We start from the raw sequence: 27,392 nt of genomic DNA, 5'->3' as shown, positions 1-27,392 counted from the left end.
TTTCTCTTGATTCCCTAATTTGCAGCTGCCTGGATCTGCTCTTTGGAACACGGGAGGCTTAGGAGACGAAAGCCTTTTTCTACAAATAAGAAACAGGGGACCTGTACTTGAGAGGGCTCTCTTCAATTTCAGTCTCCCCTTTTCTTTAATCCTTCTTAATCCTGAGAGGAAGAGAGACAGGACAAGAAAGAAGATAAAGTTTTGGATAGAGGGGTTAATCATAAACTCGACAGGGGAACTCTGTTTTAGGGGGACTGGGTTCCAATTACCATTTCTTTCCCATAAATAGTTGTTATTTTTCTATAAAGAAGAATGTTCCTTTTTCTTCTTTCTCTTCATTTATCTTCAGGTGAAAGAGCTGTATGGCTTGTGGATTGATGGGTCACTTCAGACAGTAGATGTCTGATTAGAAAAGTTGGGACAAATGAAATTTTAAAATACGGAATCAGGAGTCCTGTTGCAGCTTAGTGCATTAAGAATCCGATTAGCATCCATGAGGATTCCGGTTTGATCCCTGGCCTCACTCAGTGGGTTAAAGGATCTGGTGTGGCTGTGAGCTTTGGTGTAGGTAGCAGATGTGGCTTGGGTCCAGCGTTGCTGTTGGTTGTGGCATAGGCCAGCAGCTGCAGCTCTGATTCAACCCCTAGCCCGGGAACCATTCTGTGCCATGGTTGTGGCCCTAAAAAGACAAAAAAAAAAAGAAAAAAAAATTAGAGAATCATCTTACATGTGCAATGGTTGCTTATTCTTCAGAGGAATCAATGTAAATGTTTTTGCAAAGCTAGTGGTCACTTCTTGATATTCTTACAAATTTGAATTTTCATGTAGAGCACATTTGTTCAACAGATTATTCAGTGCTTATTGTGTTTCAGACACTATTAAAGCAGTTGGAAGAGAGCGGTAAGTAGAGGAAGCATGGCTGTCCTTGTAGGAAGCATCCTTGCAGTTGAGACAGTGAGCGTTGCCCAGAAGCTTGTGCGGGAAGGCAATTACTTGTTATTATCAAGCTGTGTCTGGAGGATCTTGATTTGGGAGGTAGCATAGAGGATTTTGGTAACAACCTCACATAAATGCTTTGAAGTTCAGAGCCCAAAGCAGCCACTCTCTAGGGGTCTGATAAGAAGAATATATGGTATAGTTGGCAGTTTCCTCCTGTTATCTTTCTTTTTTGTTGTTGTTTTTTTTTTTGTCTTTTTGCTATTTCTTTGGGCCGCTCCCGCGGCATATGGAGGTTCCCAGGCTAGGGCTCGAATCGGAGCTGTAGCCACCGGCCTACACCAGAGCCACAGCAACGCGGGATCCGAGCCGCGTCTGCAACCTACACCACAGCTCACGGCAACGCCGGATCGTTAACCCACTGAGCAAGGGCAGGGACCGAACCCGCAACCTCATGGTTCCTAGTCGGATTCGTTAACCACTGCGCCACGACGGGAACTCCCCTGTTATCTTTCTAATGTAACATGTAAGTATGGGGGCAGACTCCTCCCCTCAATGTGCAGTTTGCTTTAAGTTTGGTCCTCTGGGGACATTTTCTCGTTGTTTCTGGTGTCCTTGTGTCTGTGAGGCGTGCTCTGAAGGTATACTTCACAGGCTCCTGAGACCCTGAAGACTCCGAGCAGTAGGGAGGCAGTCCGTAGCCAAGCTCCATTTGGTCCCTAGATTTCATATGGGCTCTGCAGGGAAGCAGCAGTACCACTTTGCTGGCGTGCTCAATGAAGTCCATGGAAAAGTAGATTTCTAGGCATCCTAAAAGTCTTCGAGGCTTGGGACAGCTCAGCGCAGCTCCGACTTTAGGAAACCACCTTTCATTAGGTGGTTTCACCGATGGTATCTGGGCTGAAAGGCCTTTCTTTCTGTCTCTGCTCTCAGGTTATTTGTGGGATGCATGTCTGCTTGCTGAATTGGACCAGCAGCCTTGGGGAGGACGAGAGGCTCCTACTGCTGAGCAACGAGGCTGGTGGAGATCTGCAGCCTCTTCAGTCCCCTCAGAAAAGTCAGGGGACACTTACCTAGATAACTGTTTGCTGGAGTTGTCTCTTAACGGGATTTTTACACCGAAGAGAAGTTTTCTTTTCGCTTAACTTACAGCATATCTTCAGTAGCATCTCCCTTAGACGAGTCGAAGTGGCCGTGGCCCCAGTTAGGTGTGTGCATGTCCTTAAGGAACTGCGATGTGTGTCGGTTACGCTTGTGACCTCAGATTCCAGAGTATCAAGGCAACGGTCTGGTGATGTTTCACTTGGGACCAAACCTCAGTTTGGGATCCGCTTATCGTCAGAGGGGAGAGAAAATCCCAAGTGACAAAGAAACCCCTGTTACCTATGAGTTGGTTTGGAAATTGCTTCTCTAGGTTTCCGGAGGACGTTTCCTTTCTCAGCACAGGCTCTCCTCTGTTGCTTTCGCTCATGTCCCCTGAAGACGAACATTTGGTTTCCAACTTGAGGTATGGAGTAGGGTGCTTCCCACCCCCACCCTGCGCCCCGCTTTTGCTCTTTGGTTGGAATATCCAATCAGTCTCTTTATAAGGAGTCAGGAAGAGGAAAACTGGGCTCAGGAAGAAAGTAGATGCTCTCTTCTCCCATGTGTACTTGAAACGGGGGCAACTGTTAGTTCCTTCTGGCCTTGCTTGGCTGGTGTAAAAAGAAGAGCTGACTTGGGTGAAAGGGTGTCTCTTTATTCTTCACTTGAAATGTTGAACTCTGACAAGTGTCATTTTATTTCTGGTGGCTGCCGATAATGTCTCCCCTTTTTGAAATAAAAACGCAAGGGTTTTGGCTTCAGTTAAGAGTCTGAAATAATCAAAGAGGCCTCAGCGGAAGACAAAAAGAACTCTTAGGGCTGCAGGTTTGATTAAGGAAGAGAGTGACTTAAAACCCCCCGGGCGGAAGCACTGAGTGTGTGGGGACGTGCAGGGGGAGTGTGTTAAGCTGCTAGAAGAGGTGAAGGTTAGAGTGAGACTGAACAGGAGGCACCTCTGTATCTCATGCATCTCCCAATACTGTCGCTCTGTAGGAGGAAGCCAGCCTCCTTCCTCCCACCAGTTGACGCCTCTGCTTCTGTCTTTTGGGTTGTGATCCTCTTGGTTTGCCTGGGACTGTCCTGATTTTAGCGCTGGAAATTTTCCATCTTGGGAAAATCCTTTGTCCAGAGCAAACTGGGAAGAATGTCACCCTGACTGAATTGTAACATATTTGAGTAGCACATGTGACAACTGAGAAACCCCCCCCAAGCTCCTTCCTCTGTTCTTTATTTCTCAGAAGAAGGTACAGGATGCCCTGGCATATTTAACAGATTCTCAAGTTAAATAATAATAGCTGCTGTCAACTGCGTGCCTACTCTATGCCAAGTATATGATCTTGCTTAATCCTCAGGGCAGCTGAGGAGGTAGGATATTTTAAATCCAATTTTGTGGAAGAGGTGACTGAAGCTGAGGATTGGGACAAGTTGTGTTTTCCAAGGTCAAACAACTAGAATGCAGCTGAGCCACATTTGAACTTCAGGGGGCCTCAGTCTAAGCTCTACCCTGTTTTCACTGAATGAAGAACTTGCTGAATTTGTTGGTAAGTGGATAGCTGCCCTGGCTGAGAAACTGTGACCATCAGCTTCACCCACTGCTTCCAAATCATTCCTGTTAATGGCTGTATAAGATTCTGCCTGTCTAGGGGAATAGACAGAGCTAAAAGCTATGCTGGAAGCTGCAGTAGCCACTTTAGTCTTAAACCTGTAGCAGCCCCTGAATAGTTACTCAGTTCTTTTTTTTTTTTTTCCCAGAAATCTTTTTTTTTTTTTTTTTGTCTTTTGTCCTTTTTTTTGTTATTCAGTTCTTAAAGGAACTAGAAAGTGCCTGGCACATGGCAGGTACGCAGTGAAGGGTAACTTCTTATTTTAATTTCAATACATGAACTATATAATTTTGAACTGAAATTTTTAGTCAATTCAATCATTTTATCAATTCAAATATTTTGATATGAAAATCATCAAAGATTTATCAGAGGATTAAGGAAGGAAAACAAAACAGTTCTTGAGTTCAAAGTTAGGTAAACACACAGAAAACTGTTTCTTACCAGGGAAAAGCTATCCTCTAAGTTATTTGATTGGGAATAGGTAGAGGACAGGCTTCTTTGCCATAATGTGAAGTGTTACAGAGATAATGCTGAGATAGAAGCAGAAGATCCTAATCTAGGGATCCAAGCTATAAGTGCATTTTGGGGGAAATCTAATCTAGGGGCTCAGCCCTAAGAAATTCCTTTACCGAAATCATTGGAAGATCTTTGTGTAATAATGGAAGTCCCAGCCGGGAGAGATCACGTTGAGAGGTAAATGCCTTGGGTGGTGTGGAGAGTGTAGGAAATTTTTAGGCTACTCTCAGTAAAAACTCCTGATGGTTTCATGTAATCGCTTCATACCTGAGAGTTGTGCCTTTAATAGAGAATGAAACACAGTTAAGGTCACATAATTTATAGTTAGTTTTGAAGAGAATTCAAATATAGCAGAAGAGATAACGTAAATTCACTTTAAGCTAATAACGCAAATGTTATGCACCCACTAGGTTTCAAGGAATGAGCTGGACTCTGGGGATACAGGGAGAAGCAGCATGTGCCCCCTGACCTCAAGGAGTTCACATGGAAGTAGAGGAGACAAGAGAAATAGAGAGGTAGTCTCTTCAGGGCCAATTTGAAATCTTGATAGGTGGCTTAGTCTGCTCAGACTTCCCTAACAAATACCATAGACAGAGTAGTTTGAAGAACAGATATTTATATTTTCTCACGGTTCTGGAGGCTGGAGTCCAAGGTCAAGGTGCCAGCATGGTTGGGTTCTGGTGAGGACTCTTCCTGACTCTGGCTGTGTGCTTGCATGGCCTTTCCTCTTCTTCTAAGGCCAACAGTCTTACGGGATGGGGATCCCACCTCTATTCCGTGTTTAATCTTAATTTCCTCCTCAAAGCACTGTCTGTAAATACAGTCACACTGGGGACTAAATCTCCAAAATGTGAATTTGGGGGGACACAATTCAGTCCGTAACAGGAGGCCCTAGCCCACATCATAGTAAATGTAATAAAATGTACACATACCATGGAAGTTCCCGTTGTGGCGCAGTGGTTAATGAATCTGACCAGGAACTATGAGGTTGCGGGTTCGATCTGTGGCCTTGCTCAGTGGGTTAAGGATCCGGCGTTGCTGTGAGCTGTGGTGTAGGTTGCTGACGCGGCTCGGATCCTGCGTTGCTGTGGCTCTGGCGTAGGCCGGTGGCTACAGCTCCCATTAGACTCCTAGCCTGGGAACCTCCGTATGCTGCAGTAGCGGCCCTAGAAAAAGGGCAAAAAAAAAAAAAAAGAAAAGTACACGTACCATATGCTATATCCTTATTTTTTTCTGTAGAATAAGTGAAAGGTTTTTTTTAAAAAATAATTTTGCTTTGAAATTATTCGGCTGTGAGCAATTAGTTTGATTTATGATTGGCTGATGCATCTCAGCAATCATTCATTCCTGGGATTTGTTTTTTGGCAAGATGAGAGAATTATAAATTGTTTTCAAATGTTAAGAAAAAAATGTGTGAACTCCAATTTTGGCAATGAATAAGATAGATAAAATGCTAGATTTTTGCATTTAATTGAGCATTAACTTATTTCTACTTTGGATGGTTTGTGTGTGTGTGTGTCTTTTTGTCTTTTTAGAGCTGCACCTGCGGCATGTGGAGGTTCCCAGGCTAGGGGTCGAATTGGAGCTATAGCCACTGGTCTACACCACAGCCACAGCGCCAGATCCATAACCCACTGAGTGAGGCCAGGGATCCAACCTGCGTCTTCATGAATAGTAGTCAGGGTCGTTAACCACTGAGCCACGACAGGAACTCCACTTTGTAATATATATATTTTTTTTTTTTCTTTTTTTTTTCCCCTTGGTCTTTTTGGTCTTTTTGCCATTTCTTGGGCCACTCCTGCAGCATATGGAGGGTCCCAGGCTAAGGGTCCAATCAGAGCTGTAGCCACCGGCCTATGCCAGAGCCACAGCAACGCGGAATCCGAGCCGCGTCTGCATCCTACACCACAGCTCACAGCAATGCTGGATCCTTAATCCACTGAGCAAGGCCAGGGATCAAACCTGCAACCTCATGGTTCCTAGTCAGATTCGTTAACCATTGAGCCATGATGGGAACTCCAGTTTTTATATTTTGTAGCCAGTACTTTTCTCGGGTCTGAAACACTTTTGTAGGCTCTTGAAAATCTTGGTAGACCCTAAGCATTGTCAAATACCAAATGGGTAAGAGGATGGGATGTCTCAGCTCCAATTCACACTTCTAGACAGGGGCTTCCACCTCTAACTGCTCTTCCAGGTTCAGGTGCAGCCCTTAAGCTGTTGGCTGGGAGGCTCCTGGTGCCATGTTGTCTGTGTTCCAAGCATCCTCTTCCCTTCCAGCTCCTTTCCTTGCCGTCTGTCACAGTGGCATCACCGCTTTGCAGTAGGGAAGCTGTTGTGGGATTACTTGGGTACTTGGTTACCAACACTGATTTTTTTTTTTTTTTTTGTCTTTTTGCTATTTCTTTGGGCCTATGGAGGTCCCCAGGCTAGGGGTCTAATCGGAGCTGTAGCCGCTGGCCTACGCCAGAGCCACAGCAACGCAGGATCCGAGCCGCATCTGCAACCTACACCACAGCCCACGGCAACGCCGGATCGTTAACCCACTGAGCAAGGGCAGGGACCGAACCCGCAACCTCATGGTTCCTAGTCGGATTCGTTAACCACTGCGCCATGATGGGAACTCCCCAACACTGATTTCTATGCCTCATCCCTGGTGAAGCTTGGCAATTTGTTTTTTATTTTGTTGTTTTTGTCTTTTTTCTTCCCTTCCTCTTTTATGTTTCTTGTGATTTGGTGACTTTATTGATTGGTTTGTTTGTTTATTAGCATGCAGCAGCTTGATATGAGCTCTCAATTCCCAGACCAGGGATTGAACCTGGGCTGCAGTGGTGAAAGTGCTGAATCCCAGCCACTAGACCACTGGAGAACTCCTTTGATGACTTTTTTTTTGGCCACTCCCATGGCATGTGGAATTTCCTGGGCTGGGCATCCAATCCAGTTTGGAGCTGTGACCTACACGACAGTTGTAGCTACACTGTACCTTCTTCCCTTTTTTTCCCCCTTTTTTGGCTGTCCTGTGATAGGTGGAGTTTCTGGATCAAAGATCACATCTGAGCCACAGTTGTGACCTATGCTGAAGTTACAGCCATGCTGGATACTTAACCCACTGTGCCAGCTGAGGATTGAACCTGTGGCCCAGGACTTCAGAGATGCCTCTGATCCCGTTGCACCACACTGGAAACTCCAGTGCCAGATCTTCTTAACCCACTGTGCTGAGCCAGGGGTCAAAATGGTGCCTCTACAGAGATAAGCTGGATCATAAACCCTTGTGCCACAGTGGGAACTCCTTGATGACAATCTTTTTTTTTTTTTTTTTTTTTTTTTGTCTTTTTTGTCTTTTGTCTTTTGTTGTTGTTGTTGTCGTTGCTATTTCTTGGGCCGCTCCCGCGGCATATGGAGGTTCCCAGGCTAGGGGCTGAATCGGAGCTGGAGCCACCAGCCTACGCCAGAGCCACAGCGACGCAGGATCCGAGCCGTGTCTGCAACCTACACCACAGCTCACGGCAACGCCGGATCGTTAACCCACTGAGCAAGGGCAGGGACCGAACCCGCAACCTCATGGTTCCTAGTCGGATTCGTTAACCACTGCGCCACGACGGGAACTCCGATGATGACAATCTTTAGTATTGTACTTGGATTCCTTTTTTTTGTGTATGTAGATTTTTGGTTTGTGGTTACCATGAGGTTTTGATATAGCAGCCTTTATACACACACACACATATACATATATATATATACATACTCACACACATATATACATATCTATGTGTATGTATTTACACACACACAGAATTGTGTTAAGTTGCTGGTTTCTTAGTTTCGAGTGCATTTCCGATATCCTGCGTCTGTGCTCTCCATGACTGCTTGTTTGGCTATCACATTTGTGTGTGCACGATTTCCTACCTATAATTGCCTTTACCAGTGAGCTTTCCCGTTTGTAATTTTCTTGTTTCTAGTTGTGGCCTTTTCTTTTCCACCTAGAGAAGTTCCTTTAGCATTTGTTGTAAAGCTGCTTTGGAGGTGCTGAATTCGCCTAGCCTTTGCCTGTCTATAAAGCTTTCGATTGCTCCATTGAATCTGAATGAGCGCCTTGCTGGGTAGAGTATTCCTGGTTGTTGTAGGTTTTTCCCTACTCCCTTCTGGTCTGCAGAGTTTCTGCTGAAAAATCAGCTGATAACCTAGTGGGGACTGTGTATGTTTTTTCTTCTCCTTTGTTGCTTTTAATATTTTCTCTCTGTCTTTATTTTTGTCAGTTTGATTATTATGTGTCTTGGTGTGTTCCTCCCTGGCTTTATCCTGCACAGGGCTCTCCGAGCTTCCTGGACTTGGGTGACTATTGCCTTTCCCATCTTGGGGAAGTTTTCAGCTATTTTCTCTTCAAATATTTCCTTAGGCCCTTTTTCTCTTCTCCTTCTGGGACCCCTATAATGCAAATATTGGGGCATTTAATGTTGTCCCAGACGTCTCTTAAACTGTCCTCATTTCTTTTCATTCTTTTTTCTTTATTCTGTTCCATGGCAGTGATTTCTACTATTCTCTTTTCCAGCTCACTTATCCATTCTTCTGCCTCATTTATTCTACTATTGATGTCTTCTAGTGTATTTTTCATTTCAGTTATTGTATTGTTCAACTCTGTTCTTTAAATCTTCTAGCTCTGTGTTACACATTTCTTGTATCTTACCAGTCTGTGCTTCCATTTTTTTCTGAGATCTTGGATTGTCTTTATTATCATTACTCTGAAGTCATTTTTTTTTTTTTTTTAGGGCCACTCCTGCAGCATATGGAAATTCCTGCGCTAGGGCCACAGCCACAGCCACAGCAATGCCAGATCCAAGCCACAACTGTGACCTATACCACAGCTCACAGCAATGCAGGATCCTTAACCCCCTGAGTGGGGCCAGGGATTGAATCAGTGTCCTCATGGATTTCGGTCAGGTTTGTTCCTGCTAAGCCACAAGGGAAACTCCCTGAATTCTTTTTAAGGTAGATTGCCTGTCTCCACTTCGCTTAGTTGTTCTTCTGGGATTTTATCTTGTTTCTTCATCTGGAACATATTTCCTCTGCTGTCTCATTTCATCTGACTTTCTGGGTATGTGTTCTCCTTTCTACAGGCTGCAGGGTTGTAGTTCCTCTTGCCTCAGATGTCTGCCCCTTGGTGGGTGAGATTGGTTTATGGGCTTTTGTAGGCTCCCTGGTGGGTGGAGCTGGGTTTGGTCCCTCTGGTGAGCAGGGCCATGTCAAGGTGTGTGTTTCAAGGTCTCTGTGGGCTCAGGAAGCTGTGTTCTCACCCTGTTGGTTGTTTGGTCTGAGACGTTCCAACACTGGAGCCTACAGAGTGTTAGGTGAGGCCAGGTCTTGATGTCGAAATGGCAGCCTTCAGGAGAACTCATGCCATCAGTCCCCTTATTCCCACAGTGAGCTGCCCCACCCCCGTCTCCCTAGGAGATCCTCCAAGACTAGCAGGTAGATCTGCCCCACGAAGTCACTGCTGCTTCCCTGGGCCCCAGTGCACATGAGGCCTTGTGTGTGCCTCCAGAAGAGCTCCTGTTTCCCCAGTGCCATGGGGCTCCTGCCCTCAAGCCCCACTGGCCTTCAAAGCCAAATGCTCCAGGGGCTCCATCTGATGCTCGACTACAGGCTGGGGCACCTGACTGACCAGGGACTCACAGCTCTCACTCCTGTGGGAAAACCTCTGTGACAGAATTATTTTCCAGTTTGTGGGCCACCCACCTAATGGGTATGAAACTTGATTGTATTGTGAATGTGCCCCTCCTAGTGTCTTGTTGTGGCTCCTTCTTTGTCTTTGGATGTAGAATATCTTTTTTGGTAGGTTCCAGACTTTTTTGTTGATGGCTATTCAGCAGTTAGTTGTGATTTTGGTGTTTTTGTGAGAGATGAACTCGAGTCCCTCTACTCCACCATCCTGTCTCCTCCTATTTGAGAATTTGTGTTTTTAAGAAGCTAATCTGCCGTCAAACTTGGGAAGGTGTGGACTTGGGCAGTATTGGTGAATGAAGGAGTATGGATCTTAGCACTAAGAACAGAGCACCCCATATTATGATAACATGTAATCCCATTGTATTTATTGTCCCAAACCAGAGATTCTCAAAGGGCTCCCACGCTGTTTCTGAGATGCCCCCAGAGTGTTTCCTTAAGGATACTCAGGAGTGGTCTTCTCTGGCCTCTAGGTTTTGTATCCTGGATGCTGGACTTTGGTGATTCTTACTCTAACAACAGCTGTTACAGGAAGAGACTCTTCTGTCTCTTGTTTATTTTCTCTTGTATGAGATAGGCTCCTAATTCTTCATAACACACCAGGGATCAGATGCGAACTCTTAATGAAGCTTGCTAAAAGAGAAGCACAAAACAGAACAGCTACTACTGTGTGTAGGCCCACTCTGGGGCCCCTCTGTCCCACTCTGGACCTGTGCTTTCCCTAAAGCCAGATCACAGCAAACCCTTCACTAGAGGACTCACTCCAGGGATCCCCAGGATAGGAGTTCAGGCAGAGGTAATTTTCAACCCCAGAAAGAGAAGGAAGTTTTTCTCCCTCACTTTTGAAGCCCGTCCCCGGGGCCTGCATTTCTGTTTCAGAACGGGTAAGTAGAATATCTATGCCCTTCAGGGAAAAATCAAATGAAAGTTGTGCTTTGTGTCTGCACTAGGACAATCATACTGGTAGTTGGATATTAAGACGTATTCTAAAGCCTGGGCTGTTCACTTATATAATACTGCCTGTTCAACTTCAGTAGCCTCGTCCAGACTTAGATCTGCCTGCTCAATTCAATCCCTTAGCTGTCGTTTCAACAAAGGTTCAAAATCCATGGGGAATAGCCTGATTCAAGATCACCTTGTTACACATGCTCTGGGCACAGTAAACTAATTATATGTCCTTCAGTGGATGTGACAGCCCTGTGAAGTAGTCTTTTCATCTTAGATCTGAATAAACGCAGCAGCGAGATTAAGCTACTTAACCAAGGTCAAGCATCCAGGAAGTGGCATGCTCCGGTTTGAACCACAGCCTCTTGCTTCCAAATTTGTAAGCGTAACTATTAGGAAACACTAAAAAACACTGGAGAAGTAGCCTGGACATTAGGTTTGAGTGACAGGACCTGGAATAATAATGTCATTAACAGAAATGGGGCACAAAAATCAGAGGAGAAGTTACGATGGAGGAGTAAGGAGATGGTGAGGTCAACTTGGGCTATGGTGTAAGAACCACGTGGCATCACTGGGTCCCTATCTCTTTATCAGTCTGTGCTGGCTGCATGATTATCCTTCTGAATCCTCTTCTTTGCTTCCAAGTTAATCACCATTCTTGACTCCCTAGGAGCCATGCCTCAGCCCAGGCTGTGGTGAAGCAGCCTGTCCGGGGAGCCAGTGGCAGGACCACAATCACAGCAGTTGTCCAGACTGGCGGAGACTGGAGCACCGGCCTCTTCAGTGTCTGCAGAGATAGGAGAATTTGTATGTTTTCCTCTTCCTTTAAGTTCTCTTTTGCCATTTTCTTTCCTAAGACATCACTGGGTAGAAAAGCTACATCAGGCACAAGGACAGAAATTAAATGGTTTCAAAATAACTAGACTGGGAGTTCCCATTGTGGTGCAGCGGAAACAAATCTGACTAGTGTCCATGAGGATGTGGGTTTGATCTCTGGCTTTGCTCAGTGGATTGGGGGATCTGGCATTGCTGTGGCTGTGGAGTAGGCTGGTAGCTAAAGCTCCGATTCTACCCCTAGCCTGGGAACTTAAATATGCTGTGGGTGCAGCCCTAAAAAGCAAAAATAAAAAAACAAAAACAAACCCCCAGAAAGAAACAAACAAATGAAACAAAACAAAGAAGCCTGATCCTTCAGTGATTTAAAAGCACTCAATGGCAAGAAGAATCTTGCTTTTCAGGGATGTGGATGTTTTTATAGAATAAGTGGTGACTTCAAAGATTTTTTCTAATGCCAAGATCCACCGTAGGCAAAGATGCCCAGCACGGGCTCCCTTGGCACCTGGTGGGAGTATAAATTGGTACCAGCTTCCTGGAGAATGGTTAGTAATATGCATAAAAAGAACCTCAAGTGTTATGTAGCTTTTGACCCAGTAATTACGTGTGTAGGCATTTAGTCTGAGGAAATGAATCATGTACAAATATCAGCAGCAACATTAAATTTTGCAGCACTGGTTATTATAGCAACAGTTTGGAACAACCTAACGTTCAGTGGAGGCATCTATACAATGAATTATTATACAGTCATGAAAAGTCATGCTGTGGAGTAATACTTACTGGGATGCAAATATGTTCTAGATATATTTTGAAGTTAAAGAAGCAGATGTGGGGGGTTCCTGTTGTGGCGCAGTGGAAACGAATCCAACGAGGAACCGTGAGGTTGCGGGTTTCGATCCCTGGCCTCGCTCCGTGGGTTAAGGATCCAGCGTTGCCATGAGCTGTGGTGTAGGTTGCAGACATGGCTCGGATCCTGCATGGCTGTGCCTGTGGCGTAGGCCGATGGCTGTAGCTCCAGTTAGACCCTTAGCCTGGGAACCTCCATATGGTGCAGGTGCGGCCCCAGAAAAAGACAAAAAAAAAAAAAGAAGCAGATTGTGAAACTATGCACATTAGCCACCATTTAAGGGGGCATATTTAGAAAAATACCTGGAAGGCTACAAATACAAATGTTTACAGCAGCTATCTCCAGCTGGCACATTGATGAATAATTTCTCTTTTTCCTTATCTGTAGTATTTCTGTGAGGAAAGTGTAGTACCCGTATAATGATAAGACCAGTCATAGAAGGATGTCGCCTTTGCGACAGTGTATTTTCCGACACTGGTTTGGCTATAAGGAGGTACCCTCACCACCTGCTAGCAGCGTGATAGTCTCCTGGGACTGACGCTCGAAGCACATCGATTCTGCTCTCACCTTAGGACATTCTGACCCATCTCTGGTACCGCGTGTCCGTATCCTCTTCCAGGACCTGATGTTCTTGCCCTGGGGACCACCTCTGTCGCAGAATCTTTTGTGGGTGTGTGAGGGTCCTTTCTGATGGATGAGGACCGGTCTCTTAGGTTCAGTGGACCCTGGCTCTAACGTTTGGGAAGAACATGGCTTTCCCCGCCTTTGGAGGCTCTGGGAAGATCCGAATTTGTCCAGAGCCTTGTCGTGTGCATCACCCAGAGGGCTCTGGGCTGTTACCTGATCCGAGTCTTCATTCAGCAGAGAGTCTTGCTGCGGCGAAAGCTCTGACAATAGATTTTGGTGCTTGGAGCATCCATGCCCGGGCCTTCCCTGTTTGCCTGGGCCTCCCAGTGAAGAGACTGCCCGGCGTCACACCCTGCCCTCCAGCACGATCCCTTGGCTTGTGTGACCCAGAGCTCAGAAGGTCTCCTCCTGCCAGTCCTTCTCTGTGGACTTCTAACCGGACAGTTTTGGTGGCTGTTCTCTGATTCCCTCAGGATTCTTCCTGGTTCTCCTCTGGAGACCTTGGCTTTGGTTATCACCCAGAACTGAGGCACAGAAACGGCAGAAGCGCCATGTGGGGATGTGGAGACCTAGGCCCAGGTTGGGAAGTGGACAGATTTCCTTTCATAGCTTATAGTTGTGGGTTGGGGGGTAGCCATCAAGGCATTCCAAGTAGGACAAGGCTTGGAATGTAACGTGGTGCTTAGGAGAACACATGTGTGTTGGAAATAGATCTTGCCTTGAATCTGAACTCTGCCTCTTACTGGCCATTTGCCCTTGAACAAATGCTCAGTCTTCCTTTTCCCCTTCTAAAAGGAGGGTAAATAAAGGTGCCCCCTTTAAGGACTGTCGTGATTAAAGCAGAAAATGCACAGAGCCCACTCTGAAACACTGGTTTGGAACATAATTGGATCAGCGTTTTTTGGTTGCATGATATACTGGGTTAAGTAGTGTCCCCTCAAAATTCACATCCACCTGGAGCCTCTGAATGTGACCTTATTTGGAAATAGGGTCTTTGCATTGTTGTCAAGTTACAAGAGGTTATACTGGATTAGGATGGGCCAGTCCAGCATATGTTGTTCCCTTTTTTCTTTTTATGGCCTGTATGGCTGCACCTGTGGCACATGGAATTTCCTGGGCTCGGCGTCAAGTCAGAGCTGCAGCTGCAGGCCTACTCCACAGCCATGGGCCACAGTGGACCCAAGCCACATCTGTGACTTACGCCCCCGCTGTGGCAACCCCAGATCCTTAACCCACTGAGCTATATGGGAACTATGAAAGCTAAAGTTGTTCTTATCAGAAGAGGGAGATTCGGCCATAAACACACAGAAAAGATGGCCATGTGAAGACAGGCACAGATTAGAGTAATACATCCAGAAGGCAAGAAATGGCAAGGATTGCCAGCAATCACCAAAATTTGGAGAGACATGGAACAGACATTCCCCTAGAGATTCCAGAAGGAGGAACCCCACCAACACATTGATTTCAGGCTTCTAGCCTCCAGAATTCCCCAGTGAGAAAACATTTTTTTTATTGTTTTAAGATGCCCAGTTTGGGGTATTTTTTGTTATGGCAGCCCTAGGAAACTAAGAAGCCAGCAAACACTGGATTTCATTAGAAGGCTATGGGATAGCTCATAAAATCAAGAAAAAGCTAAGCTTAGAAGGGACAGGATGCATTTTCAGGAGCTAGCTGACAATCTGGTCAACTCCAAATATGTTTATCCTTTTGTTTTCCTGTCTGAGAACTGATGTTTCAGCAGTGGAGCCCAGTTTGTCTAGCCTGGGTCATGGCTGCTCCTTGGCCAGGCCAGGGTGTTTTGAAGGACAGTTCTCTCAGTCTTGCCCACAGTAGTGAAAGAATAATTTCCTAAGTTTACTGTTGGGTGTTTTACCACAAAAGCCCCAGCAGATAGGTAACAATGCACTTCATATATCTTAGGGATTAATATGTTTGTTGCTATCATTTTTAATCTTTCAGCATGTAGCAGAGTAGAGTCGGGAGACAGACTGGCTACTGCCCGATCCCAAGAGTACCTCAGAAGCTGATCACACAAAGGACCACTCCTTGCCACCTCCCTGCCTTAAACACTGTTGCTCTGCTTAGCTCTGTGCCCACCCCTGTCAGTGTTCAGGAGACCAGCCACACTGGGTCTTCTGGGGATGCCCTGGTTGTCCACCTGGAGCCCATTCTGGGCCAGGGAAGAAGGAAGAACAAGTGGAGAATACTTGTGTGCCTCACAGCCGTGGTCCCTGGAGGAGAGGCCAGGGGTGTACAGAACCAGTCATCTCAAGTGTCCTGAGTCCTGACTGTTGTCCCCTGGGCGGGCCTCTGTTTTACGGCTGCTCTTAGTATCTCTAAGCTAATTGTCTCAGAAGAAAATGTAAAGGAAAAATCACTTTTATTTTTTTATTTTTTGTCTTTTTTGTCCTTTTAGAACCGCACCTGCAGCATTTGGAGGTTCCCAGGCTAGGGGTCGAATCAGCCATAGCTGTCGGCCTACGCCAGAGCCATAGCAATGCCAGATCCGAGCTACATCTGTGACCTACACCAAAGCTCATGGCAACGCTGGATCCTTAACCCACCGAGTGAGGCCAGGGATCGAACCTGCCACCTCATGGTTCCTATTTGGATTTGTTTCCGGTGCACCACGACGGGAACTCCCCAAATCACTTTATACTCATTATCTGTGCCATGACTCCCAGGACGAGGCTGGAGCATGAGTGCTGTGAGTCTTGGGTTTTTTCCTTCCTTGTTTAAAAGGGCTACTTCATCCACAAAGTTTCATTTCAAGCGAATCATTGTGACAATAGTTGTGACAAACTTGGAAACAAACCTTCATTTCATGTCGGATGACTGTTTCATGTTAAATTCCCATCCTGGGATAGTTTTCCATTCAATGTGGAGAATTATTGCTACAATTTGTCATCCATTAAGCAAAGGGTACATTATGAATAGCGGTGATTTCCATTTATTTTTGACATTTTGCTTCTTCATGTAATTGTAATTCTATTTTAAAAACTGCCTCCCTCGTCCCACCTCTGCACTTTCATATGAATTCACACTGCGCTGGGATTAGAAAATGGGTGCTTCTGAGTCCTTTGAAGATGTGGCTCCTGAAAGCTCCTGTGTGAAGGCGACGCCAAGGTGAAACACGTGGCTGTAAAGTGGCCTTGTGGGCAAAAGGCTGGTTGCTCCAGCTGGGGGTGTCTGTGACGACGACCAGGTTGATGTGGAAGCTGTCATCAACCTTGGTTTGTAATTCCTACCTGTGTGATAGGTGTCACAGACACAATAGTGAATAAGACAGAGAGGGCTTCTGAGAGGAGATTGGCAATAAGCAAATAGAATAATCGCAGTGGTGGTCAGTGCCGGGGAGGAAATAAGCAGGAAGTTTTGAAAGGAGATGATGGGGGCAGGGTAAAGGCGGCCTCTCCGAGGAACCGCCTGAGCGGATACCTGGAAGGTGGAAAAGAACCAACCACCTTCCCTGTGAGGCGTCCGAGCACCGGGCAGTAAAGCTTTGTGTGGATGAGGGACCCTCAGGTGCCCAAGATGGGTAGGGTGAAGCAGGCCAGGAATTTCGGTGGTTTTCTGGAAGAGGAAGAGGCGTGGAAAGGCCTCACATGGGGATTTGTCTCCCTGAATTGTGTCTTGGGTAAACTGTCGACTGTCTGAAAGCCCGGACCACTGGTGATGCTCACTGGTCTTGCCCAGCAGAGCACCTGACAGATAGGAGGTGCTTACAGATGTTTCCTGAATGACATGTCTATGAATACATTTTAACCTGTATTCGTCCTTCCTTCCTGCACTTCAGTGAAGCAATTACCAAGCCTCAGAGTCAGAAGGGCTACTGGGGGCAGCTGGTCTGGCCCCTCACCAGCTTGTCTAAATCTCCTCTGCAGCAGGCCAGGCAAGGACCTGACAACCTTGGCTTTTTGAACATTTCTAGGCCAGAGGGCTCCTCTCCCTCAGAGCCAGCTCAGTGGTTTTGAATAGGTTACCAGGCACATAATGCAAAATTCTAAAGTACCTACTGTTGGTACATAAAAAGCAGAAACCCCATCTTTGCTCTCCTGCTCCCAGTTCTCCCTGGAGGCTACCACTCTTACCTGAGCCCCAATATAGTCTATATGTTTGTAATGATATAAAAGATTATGAAAATAGATTAATGTTTTTATTGTAAAAGTATCATAATCATTGTAAAAAAATACAGAAGGCTATAGAAGAAGAAGCAGTATCCTGTAATCCCAGATGTCAGAAATAACCATTGTTGGGAGCTCCTGTCGTGGCGCAGTGGTTAACGAATCCCACTAGGAACCATGAGGTTGCGGGTTCGGTCCCTGCCCTTGCTCAGTGGGTTAAGGATCCGGCGTTGCCGTGAGCTGTGGTGTAGGTTGCAGACGTGGCTCGGATCCCGTGTTGCTGTGGCTCTGGCGTAGGCTGGTGGCTACAGCTCCGATGAGACCCCTAGCCTGGGAACCTCCATATGCCGCGGGAGCGGCCCAAGAAATAGCAACAACAACAAAAGACAAAAGACAAAAAAAAAAAAAAAAAGAAAAAAAAGAAATAACCATTGTTAATATTTTGGTATCTATTTCTCCAGATTTTTTGCTGTATATGTGATATATATAATTGACAAAGAATTGTAAACACACACAGTTGTGCATCTTTGTTTTGTTCTAGTTTAACAATATAGGTGATCAGACCATATCAGCGTTTCTGGGGCTAATGTATTTTTTTGTCTTTTGCCCTTTATTTTGGGCCGCACCTGCGGCATATGGAGATTCCTAGGCTAGGGGTCAAATCAGAGCTGTTGCTGCCGGCCTATGCCACAGCCACAGCAATGCCAGATCCGAGCCGTGTCTGTGACCTACACTGCAGCTCGTGGCAATGCTGGGTCCCTAACCCACTGAGCGAGGCCAGTTATTGAACCTGCAACCTTATGGTTCCTCGTCGGATTCGTTTCCGCTGCGCCACGAGGGGAACTCCCTCTGGAGCTAATATTTAAGGGTTTGTTTGTTTGTTTGTTTTTTGTTGTTGTTGCACTCACAGCATGTGGAAGTTCCCAGGCCAAGGACTGACCCCAGCTGCTGCAGTGACAATGCCAGATCCTTAACCCACTGCCCATAAGGGAACTCTCAGAGCTAATATTTTACATTGCTGCATAGATTCCATTGTGTGAATGGAATTTATTTATTTTTTATTAATGTACCGTAATTTATTTCTTTAAATATTCTTATTAGTAGACTTTTATGAGGTTTCTAGACTTTGCTGTTCAAACCAGTGCTTTGTGAATATTCTCATGTAGATGCCATTTGGCATGTACCTGAGTTATCTGTTGGATAATTGCTGAGGAGTAGACCTACTGGTCAGATAGTATGTACTGATTTAAATCCCGATAGAGGTGGCCGAGTGGCTCTCCGTCTGGAGTTGTACCAGCTGACACTCCCACCCACAGCTATGAGCCTGCCCCCTTCCTTTTTTGAGCCTCTCTTACTGTTAGGTGGTCCTGCCTTCTTGCGATAATTGATCTGAAGTGTGCCTTACCGCAGTTTCCACCCACCTCTCCTACTTCTGCTCCCAGGCTGCACACACTCGTGCTATGTGGGCTTCTTCTTTTTAGCTCAACTCCCCTGAGACTTAGAGGGATGAATAATGAACCCCATTCCAGGCGTGAAGGTGGAGCTCACCTCGGATAACAGGCCAGAAACTTTTAGTGTGTGGGTGATATGACCACCTGGCCTGTGGGTGTAAGAGGAAGAGGCTGAATTGACGGCGTAGATTCCTTTTGAGCCTGAGCATCTTTTTTTTAAAAATAGTATATATACAGATATATTTCTATGTATTATTTTATAGTATATATTAATACATGTGCGTATACATGTACATTTACCTATACTTGCATGTATATTTTTTACTTCAAAATAACTATGAATATGTTCATTTTATTAAAAAAATGAAACATAGGAAAGAGAACCATGTCCTTCTTTTATGAAATGAAGTTGGAAAGTTTTCTTCTAGATCTTTTTTCTCTATATTGACATATGTATCTATTTGTAGTATAAGCTATTGCTTTGTAACTCTTTGAACAAAGCATAAATGGTATTATGCTGTAGATATCATTATGCAATTTGATTTTTTTTTTGTCCTTTTAGGGCCACACCCACGGCATATGTATGTTCCCAGGCTAGGGGTCAAATCGAAGCTGTAGCTGCTGGCCTACAATAGCCACCACAACGCAGGATCTGAGCCACCTCTGCGACCTACACCACAGCTCATGGCAACACCAGATCCTTAACCCACCGAGCAAGGCCAGGGATGGAACCTGCATCCTCATGGATGCGAGTCAGGTTCATTTCCGATGAGCCACAACGGGAACTCCCAGTTTGATTTTTTTAACTCAAATTGAGTCTTAAGTGACTTAGCTCTGTTGGTACTTAACTGGTCCTTCACTGGGTTCTTTGTTTTTCCCGAGTATGATTTACACCATTATGGTTTATTTATACCGTCGTCTACTAATGTACACTTGTTTTAATTTTGAAGCTGCAAATATGCTGCAGTGGAAATCCTTGTACCTGCTCATTAGGTGCATGTGTAAGCATTACTCCAGAATAGATACTAATAAGTGCAGTTACTGGATCCCAGAGTATTTAAAATTTTACTGGATTCAGCCAAGTTGCTTTCCAAAGTGACTGTGCCAATTTCCACTTCCATTGGTGTAGGGAGTACCTAGTTCTCTGTGGTACCCTGCAATATTTGATATTTAAAAACTTAGAAAGATTTGGCATTCTCATCAGTAATAACTGGTTTCTGATTGTCTTAATGTGCATTTTCCTAGTAACAAATGACACTGAGCAACTTTTCATGTTTTACTGGCCATTTGTATTTCTTCTTCAGTGAATTACCGGTTCATGTTTTATGCCTGTTTTCTTCTTTTGTTTAATCCTTTATCTATTGATTTTTACAAATTCTTTGTGTATTCTGGATGCTTACTCATGGTCTGTGATATATGTAGCAAAATTTCCCCCTAGAGACTCCTTAAGGCAAAGGGTTCCATCAGCTTCCCCTTGTGCGTCTCTTGTTGAGCTGTGAGCTGGCGGTGTTTCTCCCCCTGCACCAGGACACCTGACCCAAGGATCTTTCTTAAAGAAGGTGCATGATTTTGGACTGTCCCACAGAAGTAAGTACCAACCAGGGGTCGTAAGGACAGTGTCTTGGAACACACAACTCCACAGTTGCTTACTAGATAAATACCTGAAACATGAGAACATTTGGGCATCTGTGTTACATGCAATAAAGACCTTGGAGCCAGATGACTTAAGTTTACATCTGGCCTCTGCCTCTTACTAATACATGTGTGAACTCGGACAAATGGCTTAAATCCTCTGGCCATTAGTTTGCTCATCTGCAAATGCGGCCTAATAAGAGTACTTTTTAGGAATTCCCTTGTGGCATGGTGGGTTAAGTATCCGGCATTGTCAGTGCAGTGGCTCTGGTCATTGCTGTGGCCTGGGTTCCAGTTCTGGCCTGGAGACTTCCACATTCCATGGATGTGGCTTGGTTTTATAGGACTGTTGTGAGAATTAAATGACTTCATAAATGCAAAGTACTTTTAGTAGGACTCGGCTTGTGGTGGTATCTGTATAAATATTAGCTATTATATAATAAAACTGGCTCTCATGTTTTTTTTTTTTTTTTGTCTTTTTGCTATTTCTTCGGCCGCTCTCGCGGCATATGGAGATTCCCAGGCTAGGGGTCTAATTGGAGCTGTAGCCACCGGCCTACACCAGAGCCACAGCAACGCGGTATCCAAGCCACATCTGCAACCTACACCACAGCTCACGGCAACGCCGGATCGTTAACCCACTGAGCAAGGGCAGGGACCGAACCCGCAACCTTATGGTTCCTAGTCGGATTCGTTAACCACTGCGCCACGACAGGAACTCCTGATTTTTTTTTTAAATCATATCTGACCTGAGTCCTGAGGAATTGAATTTTGGTTATGTTTCTTTCAGTATCTAGTAGTGTCTCATAACGAACACTTAGGTAACGTGGATATATGATGGAAAGGATTAAAAATAAAGCTAACAGCATGTGTTATTTAAAAAGACATATGAGTCATAAAAATAAGGTACCAGAGTTCGGGTGCCCAAAACAAAAGCTTCTTTATGATACACTTTTTGTGGAGGGTGTACATTTCTCTTTGCCAGTTGAAGTGGTGTAGCTCAGGCAGTTGTGTAAACACAATTTATTTTTCCCTTAGCTTGCCAGCTTTATAATTATGCAATGTTTGAATAATTTTTTATTTTCAGGGGTATACACTACAGTATTTTGTAATTCATGCATAAAATCTGTTTTGATTGAGTTTTATGTGCCATGATTTCAAAATCCTCTAATTCAAGGCTGACCCTTATGCACTTGCTGCAAGGTCATAGGCCATTTGCTGTCCTCTGACCCATTCATAGTAGTTGTCAGTACTGGGTGGGACCTGCTTATCTGGCTAGGAGTAATGATTTTTTTAAAAGATGGGACGAGGAGTTCCAATTGTGGCTCAGTGGGTTAAGGGCCTGGCATTGTTTCCATGAGGATGCAGGTTGAATCCCTGGCCTCACTCAGTAGGTTAAGGATCTGGCGTGAAGGTTGCAGATGGCAGCTCAGATCTGGTGTTGCCGTGGCTGTGACATAGGGCTCAGCTGCAGCTGAAATCCCACCCCTAGCCTGGGAACTTCCTTATGCCAAAGGTGTGGCCATAAAAAGAAAAAAAATGTGGGACGAAACATGCCAGACTTACCCCAGTTTGAGTTGAGTGTTTGCTCTGGGCCAGGTGATGTCTGCAGTACCTGATTCAGCATTTATCGTGACTCCCGATAAAGTGGACTCTGTCCCTCAGGTCGGCTGCCCCTTGTCCTCCCCTCCAGTCCTCAGGGCCTTCGCGAAACTGAGGAAGTCCTGAGTCCAGGCCTGTCCCTTCGAGGGTCAAAGGTAAATCAGCACTCCCAGATTTTGACCTCTTTGTTCCTGACTTTGGGAGCGGGACTCTGCACCCTCCCCTGCTGAGGACGGGGGAGGGATGAGGTGGTAGAGACAGGTCTCTGACAGGAAATTCGTCTCGTGTATCGGTGACACCGTAGGTGAGATTGACGTCTAGTGCACAAGGAGGCTAGAATCACTCCCATTTCACACCCATTAGAATGGATGAAAGACAGAAGACTGACAATAGTAAATGCTGGTAAACTCTTATCCATTGCTGGTGGGAGGCTAAAGTGGTACAAGCCCTTTGGACAACAGTTTCTGGTAAAATTAAACGTACCGTTACCCCCCATGTCCTGGAAGCAGCAGTTCTACTTCCAGGAATCCACCCAAGTGAAATGAAAATGTTTGTCCACCTAAAGAATTGTGTATGAATGTTCATAGTACTTATTCATTATAGCAAAAAGTGGAATAACCAATGGGAGCACGGATAAGCTATTTGTAGGGCATCTATACAGTGGAATGCTAATCAATAAAAACAAACTGCAGGAACCACTTAGATGACTCTCAAGAAACATAATGTTGAGCAGAAGAGGTCAGTTACAGAGTAAACATGACTCTATTTATGTGAAGTCCAAGAGCAGGTAAAATTCATCTTGGGAATAGAAATCAGAATAGCGGCTGCGTCTGGTGTGGTGGGGGGAGGATTGGGATTGTCTGGGAAGGGGTGCCAGGGAACTCCATGGGGTGATGGCAGTGTTTAGGCGTTTGGTTACTTGGGTGGATATGATTGCCAAAACTCATCCAACGAAACATGTATGATCAGTGCATTTTCTTGTGTATATATTATGCCTCAATAACATATATATATATGTATGTATTTTGTCTTTTTAGGGCCATACCCATGGCATATGGAGGTTCCCAGGCTAGGGGTCTAATCGGAGCTGCAGCCACCGGTCTACACCACAGCCGTAGCAATGCCAGATCCAAGCCGTGTCTGCGACCTACACCACGGCTCACGGCAACGCCGGATCCTTGACCCACTGAATGAGGCCAGGGATCGAACCTGCAATCTCGTGGTTCCTAGTCGGATTCGTTTCCACTGCACCATGATGGGAACTCCCTCAATAACGTATTTATTGAGTACATTTTAAAGGTTATGACTAGGTATTTTTTCTGCCACTTCAGAGTTCAAATTATTTGTATTCATCAAGGTTGTTATCTTTTGCAGTAACATAACATCTTATCATATACCAGCGGTTCTTAAGCTGTAGTCCAATGATCTTGAACCCTGTGAAATTCATGGACAAATTTGTGTTTTTCTTTCCCCTTTAGGAGCAAGTTCATAGTTATTCCCATATTCTCAAAAGGATCTGTGACCCAAAACGTACTTGTAACAGAACTTCCGTGTTAGATGGTTTGTACAGGATGTGTATTAAACAATATCGGTAGTTAGAGATGAATGAATGAATGACAGAGTGTTTACAGTTGATGTTCAAGGAACCAAGCCTCCACTAGTTTACAGATTAAAACTGGTGGATGGCAGTGGCTTCATGAAACTGAGAAACATTAGAGTAAGCTTCTGGCCTGAGAAGCAGAATAAAGTCTTGATAAGAAAATCAGGGAGTTCCCTGGTGTCTTGTTGTCAAGGATCTGGTATTACCACTGTTGTGCGAATTGGATCCCTGGCCCAGGAACTCCTGCATGCTGTGGGCCTGGCCAAAGAAAGAAAGAAAGAAAGAAAAGAGGAGTTCCCGTCATGGCGCAGTGGTTAACGAATCCAACTAGAAACCTGAGGTTGCGGGTTCGATTCCTGCCCTTGCTCAGTGGGTTAAGGATCCGGCGTTGCCGTGAGCTGTGGTGTGTGTTGCAGACGCAGCTCGGATCCTGAGTTGCTGTGGCTCTGGTGTAGGCCGGTGGCTACAGCTCCGATTAGACCCCTAGCCTGGGAACCTCCATATGCCATGGGAGTGGCCCAAGAAATGCCAAAAAGACCGAAAAAAAAAAAAAAAAAAAAGAAAAGAAAGAAAAGAAAAGAATAACAGGCAGAATCAGTGTACCTGAAAGAGCTTTCAAGAATTTTTATAGAAAAAGATGCCTGCTATTCAAATATATCAATACTGTGTCTATTTTAAATATTGAAATTAGATGAACATAATAGAAGCAACAGTTATATTTCAACTTTAAAAAATTATGTAATGCTTTTCTCTTGACAGGAAAAACAATTACTGTGGTGAATGCTAATGGAATTGTAGCAAGTTCAGCTTTGCCAGTGTTTAACAAAAGAAGACAATTTTGATGTGGCTCAGTTACAGCAATTTTCATACACTGAGTTTTGCGAGTTGGTTATTCATTCTCAGTCCCTGATTACAGGGGGACAATGCAGCATTAAATTGGTGGCATAGGGTTGTAGATGCTCTCTGAGATACAGTCAGTCCAGGGACATCTGAAACTCTTGCCTTGCTTTTGCGTGCTTATTGACAGGTTTCTGTGGTCTCTTTTGTCCCCTGTGCCTTGAGTGTGACATCGCCAGGCATTATGGAGAGTGTTTTTGTTGGCCATTGTTACCTGGGTCCACCTTTGCACTGAGAACTGGGACCAGAGAGAGACATAAAATACGGGTAAGTGTGTTTGGATGTATGGGTGAAGCTGGATCGTATGAAAACCAGGATGCCTTTCAAACCTGTGATTGAAAAAAGAAAAAAGAGATGTGAACAAAGATGCTTAAAAACACCACACTTGGAGTTGTCTTGTGGTGCAGCGGATTAAGCATCTGGCATGGTCACTGCAGCAGCTTGGGTAGCTGTTGTGCCATGTGTTTGACTCCTGGCCCAGGAACTTCCACAAACCGTTGGCGCAGCCAAAAAAGAAAATAAAAAATTAAGAGAAAGTTAAAACATCACACTTAGTGGAAGACTTTGGGAAAGCAAAGGAAAGAAATTTCTGACTGCATATGTTAGTAGGATGTATACTAACCAAAATGCCACGCCGTGCTCTGTAATAGGGAGACCCTATTAGAACATAGATTATTGGTCAATGGGCCACTTCTGTCTCTCTGCCTCTTATTACACCAAGAGAAAATGACGGCAGTGCACCAAATCGGGAGAATAAACTTGGAATAATCTCACTTAGAATGCAGCCTCTCCTGCATGTACAGAACTCACTTTGGGGGTTCCCTGGGGATGCTTCAAAGAGCTGGACAATTTCCAGCGCAGCCAAGACCGAGGTACAATGAGAGCTTGAGGACAGACATGGCACACCTACTAAAATGTGGCCAATTCTTAGAAAGGCGTCCTTTTATATATTCATGTGGATTGATCCCTAAGCTATATCTATATATCTTTTTTTTTTTTTAATGGTCGCATCTGTGGCATACATATGGAAATTCCCAGGCTAGGGGGTTGAATCGGAGCTGCAGCTGCAGGCCTACACCACAGCCACAGCAACCCCAGAGCCAAGTCACAGTTGTGACCCACACCACGGCTTTGTGGCTACGCCAGATCCATAACCCACTGCGAGGGGCCAGGGATGGACCCCATATCCTCATGGACACTATGTCAGATTCTTAACCTGCTGAGCCACATGGGAACTCACCTAAGATATGTTATTAATTGAAGGGAAATAGCAAGGCATAAAAGTATGCAACTATTTACATAAGAAGACTATATATATATATGTACGTATGGTTGCCTAGACATAGACTTTATCTGGAAGTGTATATAAGAACTGCCAACAGTTGTTGCCCCCTGACAAGTAACTGGGTGGCTGGGGAGAGCTATAGAAGGGGAATCTCATTTTTATTTCTTTTCTCTTCTTACTGTGGGAATTTTGGACCATATGTACTTATTATTCACTCCAAAGAAGTCAATAAAATAATTGTAAATATTAAGTCCTAAGAGGAAAAAAAAGATGTTGACATAGACTTTTTTCTGTCAGTGAGAGTGGTTTCAGCAGCAAAGCTCTGCAGGTGGGTCTCTGAATGGCAGGGACTGACTAGCAGGGGGCTGCCTGGCACCTGGTGACCCAGTGGAGCTGTGTCCCTGGGCAATGGCCAAGGGTGTTGGTGGATCTTGGAAGCAGTGGATGGGACAGGCCATTGGGTAATACTGTGGCGTCTCCGCGATTGTGCCAGAACAGAGACCCGGCTCTCCCCTAGGGCACGCTGTGCGAGGACTGGCTGGCCGTGCACTGCTGTTGGCCTTTCTCCATCTGCCAGGTGGCCAGGGAACTCAAGCTGAGGACCTCCCAAACCTACGAAATCTACGCGGCCCGTTCGACCAAGGAAACCTTGATTTGACAAAGCCAGAAAGCCCCTCCTCTTCACCCCGCTGCCCCTTCCTCTCAAGTCTCTCTTCATAGAGAGATTGTTTCTCAGTTTTCACTGAAATAGCTATGAAAATAAATGATTTTCCACTACTGCATATACTGGTGTCCCTTTTTCACACGCACTCTCAATGAAGACTGTTATTTGTCTGAATTGCTATCCCAGCCCAACTGTATGAGGCGGTTTCTAGAAGTGATTTTTGTGCCCTCCCCGCCCCTGCCCAGTTTTGGAAGGTTGCATTTCCCAACATCTTCCCCTTCACAAGGGATGGCTGGGAAAGTGAAAGAACTCTCATGTGACTTCTTCGGCTACGCCACTTTTCCCAACATACCAGTGATGGGGCAGAAGGTTAATTTCCGTTAGCGCTTGAGCTGGACACTAAGCGTCCCTGCAGTGCAGGGGCACTGTCCTTCCCTCGTCCTGACGGCATAGAGAAAGCCTCAGCGTGTTGCTGATCTCGCACAGCTCTCCAGCCCTGGTACCTCCTCAGCCCGACTCGGAGCCTTGGGCGGGCAGCTGTTACAGGCCGAAACGTGCCCCCCCACTTCCCAACAAAGTCATGTTCAAGTCCGAACTCCTGGTGTCTGCAAAGGAGACCCTATTTGGAAATAGGGTCTTGCAGATGTAATGAAGATGAAGTCGTTAGAGTCATATGGGGCCCTAATCCAACATGACTGCTGTCCTTACAAGGAGAGAAGAGACACAGAGGGTGGACACCACGTGAGGATGGAGCTTGTGCTGCTGCAAACCAAGGAACGCCTGGGGCTCCCAGAAGCTGGAAGAGGCAGGAAGAGCCTCTCCCAGAGGTTTTGGACCTGCCAGCATCTTGATTTTGGACCCAGCCTCCAGCACTGTGAGAGAATACATTTCTCTTGTTTGAAGCCAGCCAGTTTGTGGAATCTTTTTACAGCAGCCCCAGGAAGCTAATTCCCCAGGATCTACCATGGGAATAAAATACACTTGTTTCTGTTGGGGTCTGAAGCTGAACTGCCTCCTTCACCTACTAATT

General features: G+C 45.3%; 1 protein-coding gene across 1 annotated transcript; it reads left to right on the top strand.

Annotated features, from left to right (window-relative positions):
• Window positions 1-2,203: 2,203 nt before the first annotated feature.
• Window positions 2,204-26,473, top strand: PLAC8L1 (PLAC8 like 1). The gene is made up of 4 exons (XM_003124067.5): window positions 2,204-2,443; window positions 11,470-11,606; window positions 24,544-24,680; window positions 26,216-26,473. Exons 1-4 carry the CDS (start codon window positions 2,322-2,324, stop codon window positions 26,354-26,356), a joined length of 537 nt encoding a protein of 178 aa, XP_003124115.1. The 5' UTR covers window positions 2,204-2,321; the 3' UTR covers window positions 26,357-26,473.
• Window positions 26,474-27,392: the final 919 nt, after the last annotated feature.

Source organism: Sus scrofa, chromosome 2 (assembly GCF_054392235.1).
Source record: "Sus scrofa isolate SSC_HxYL_T2T_F1_AM1 chromosome 2, Sscrofa_HxYL_maternal_Yorkshire_Landrace_v2.0, whole genome shotgun sequence".
Lineage (NCBI taxonomy): Eukaryota > Metazoa > Chordata > Mammalia > Artiodactyla > Suidae > Sus > Sus scrofa.
The sequence above is the reverse complement of the archived record's forward strand: the minus strand, read 5'-3'. Positions and strand labels throughout refer to the sequence as shown.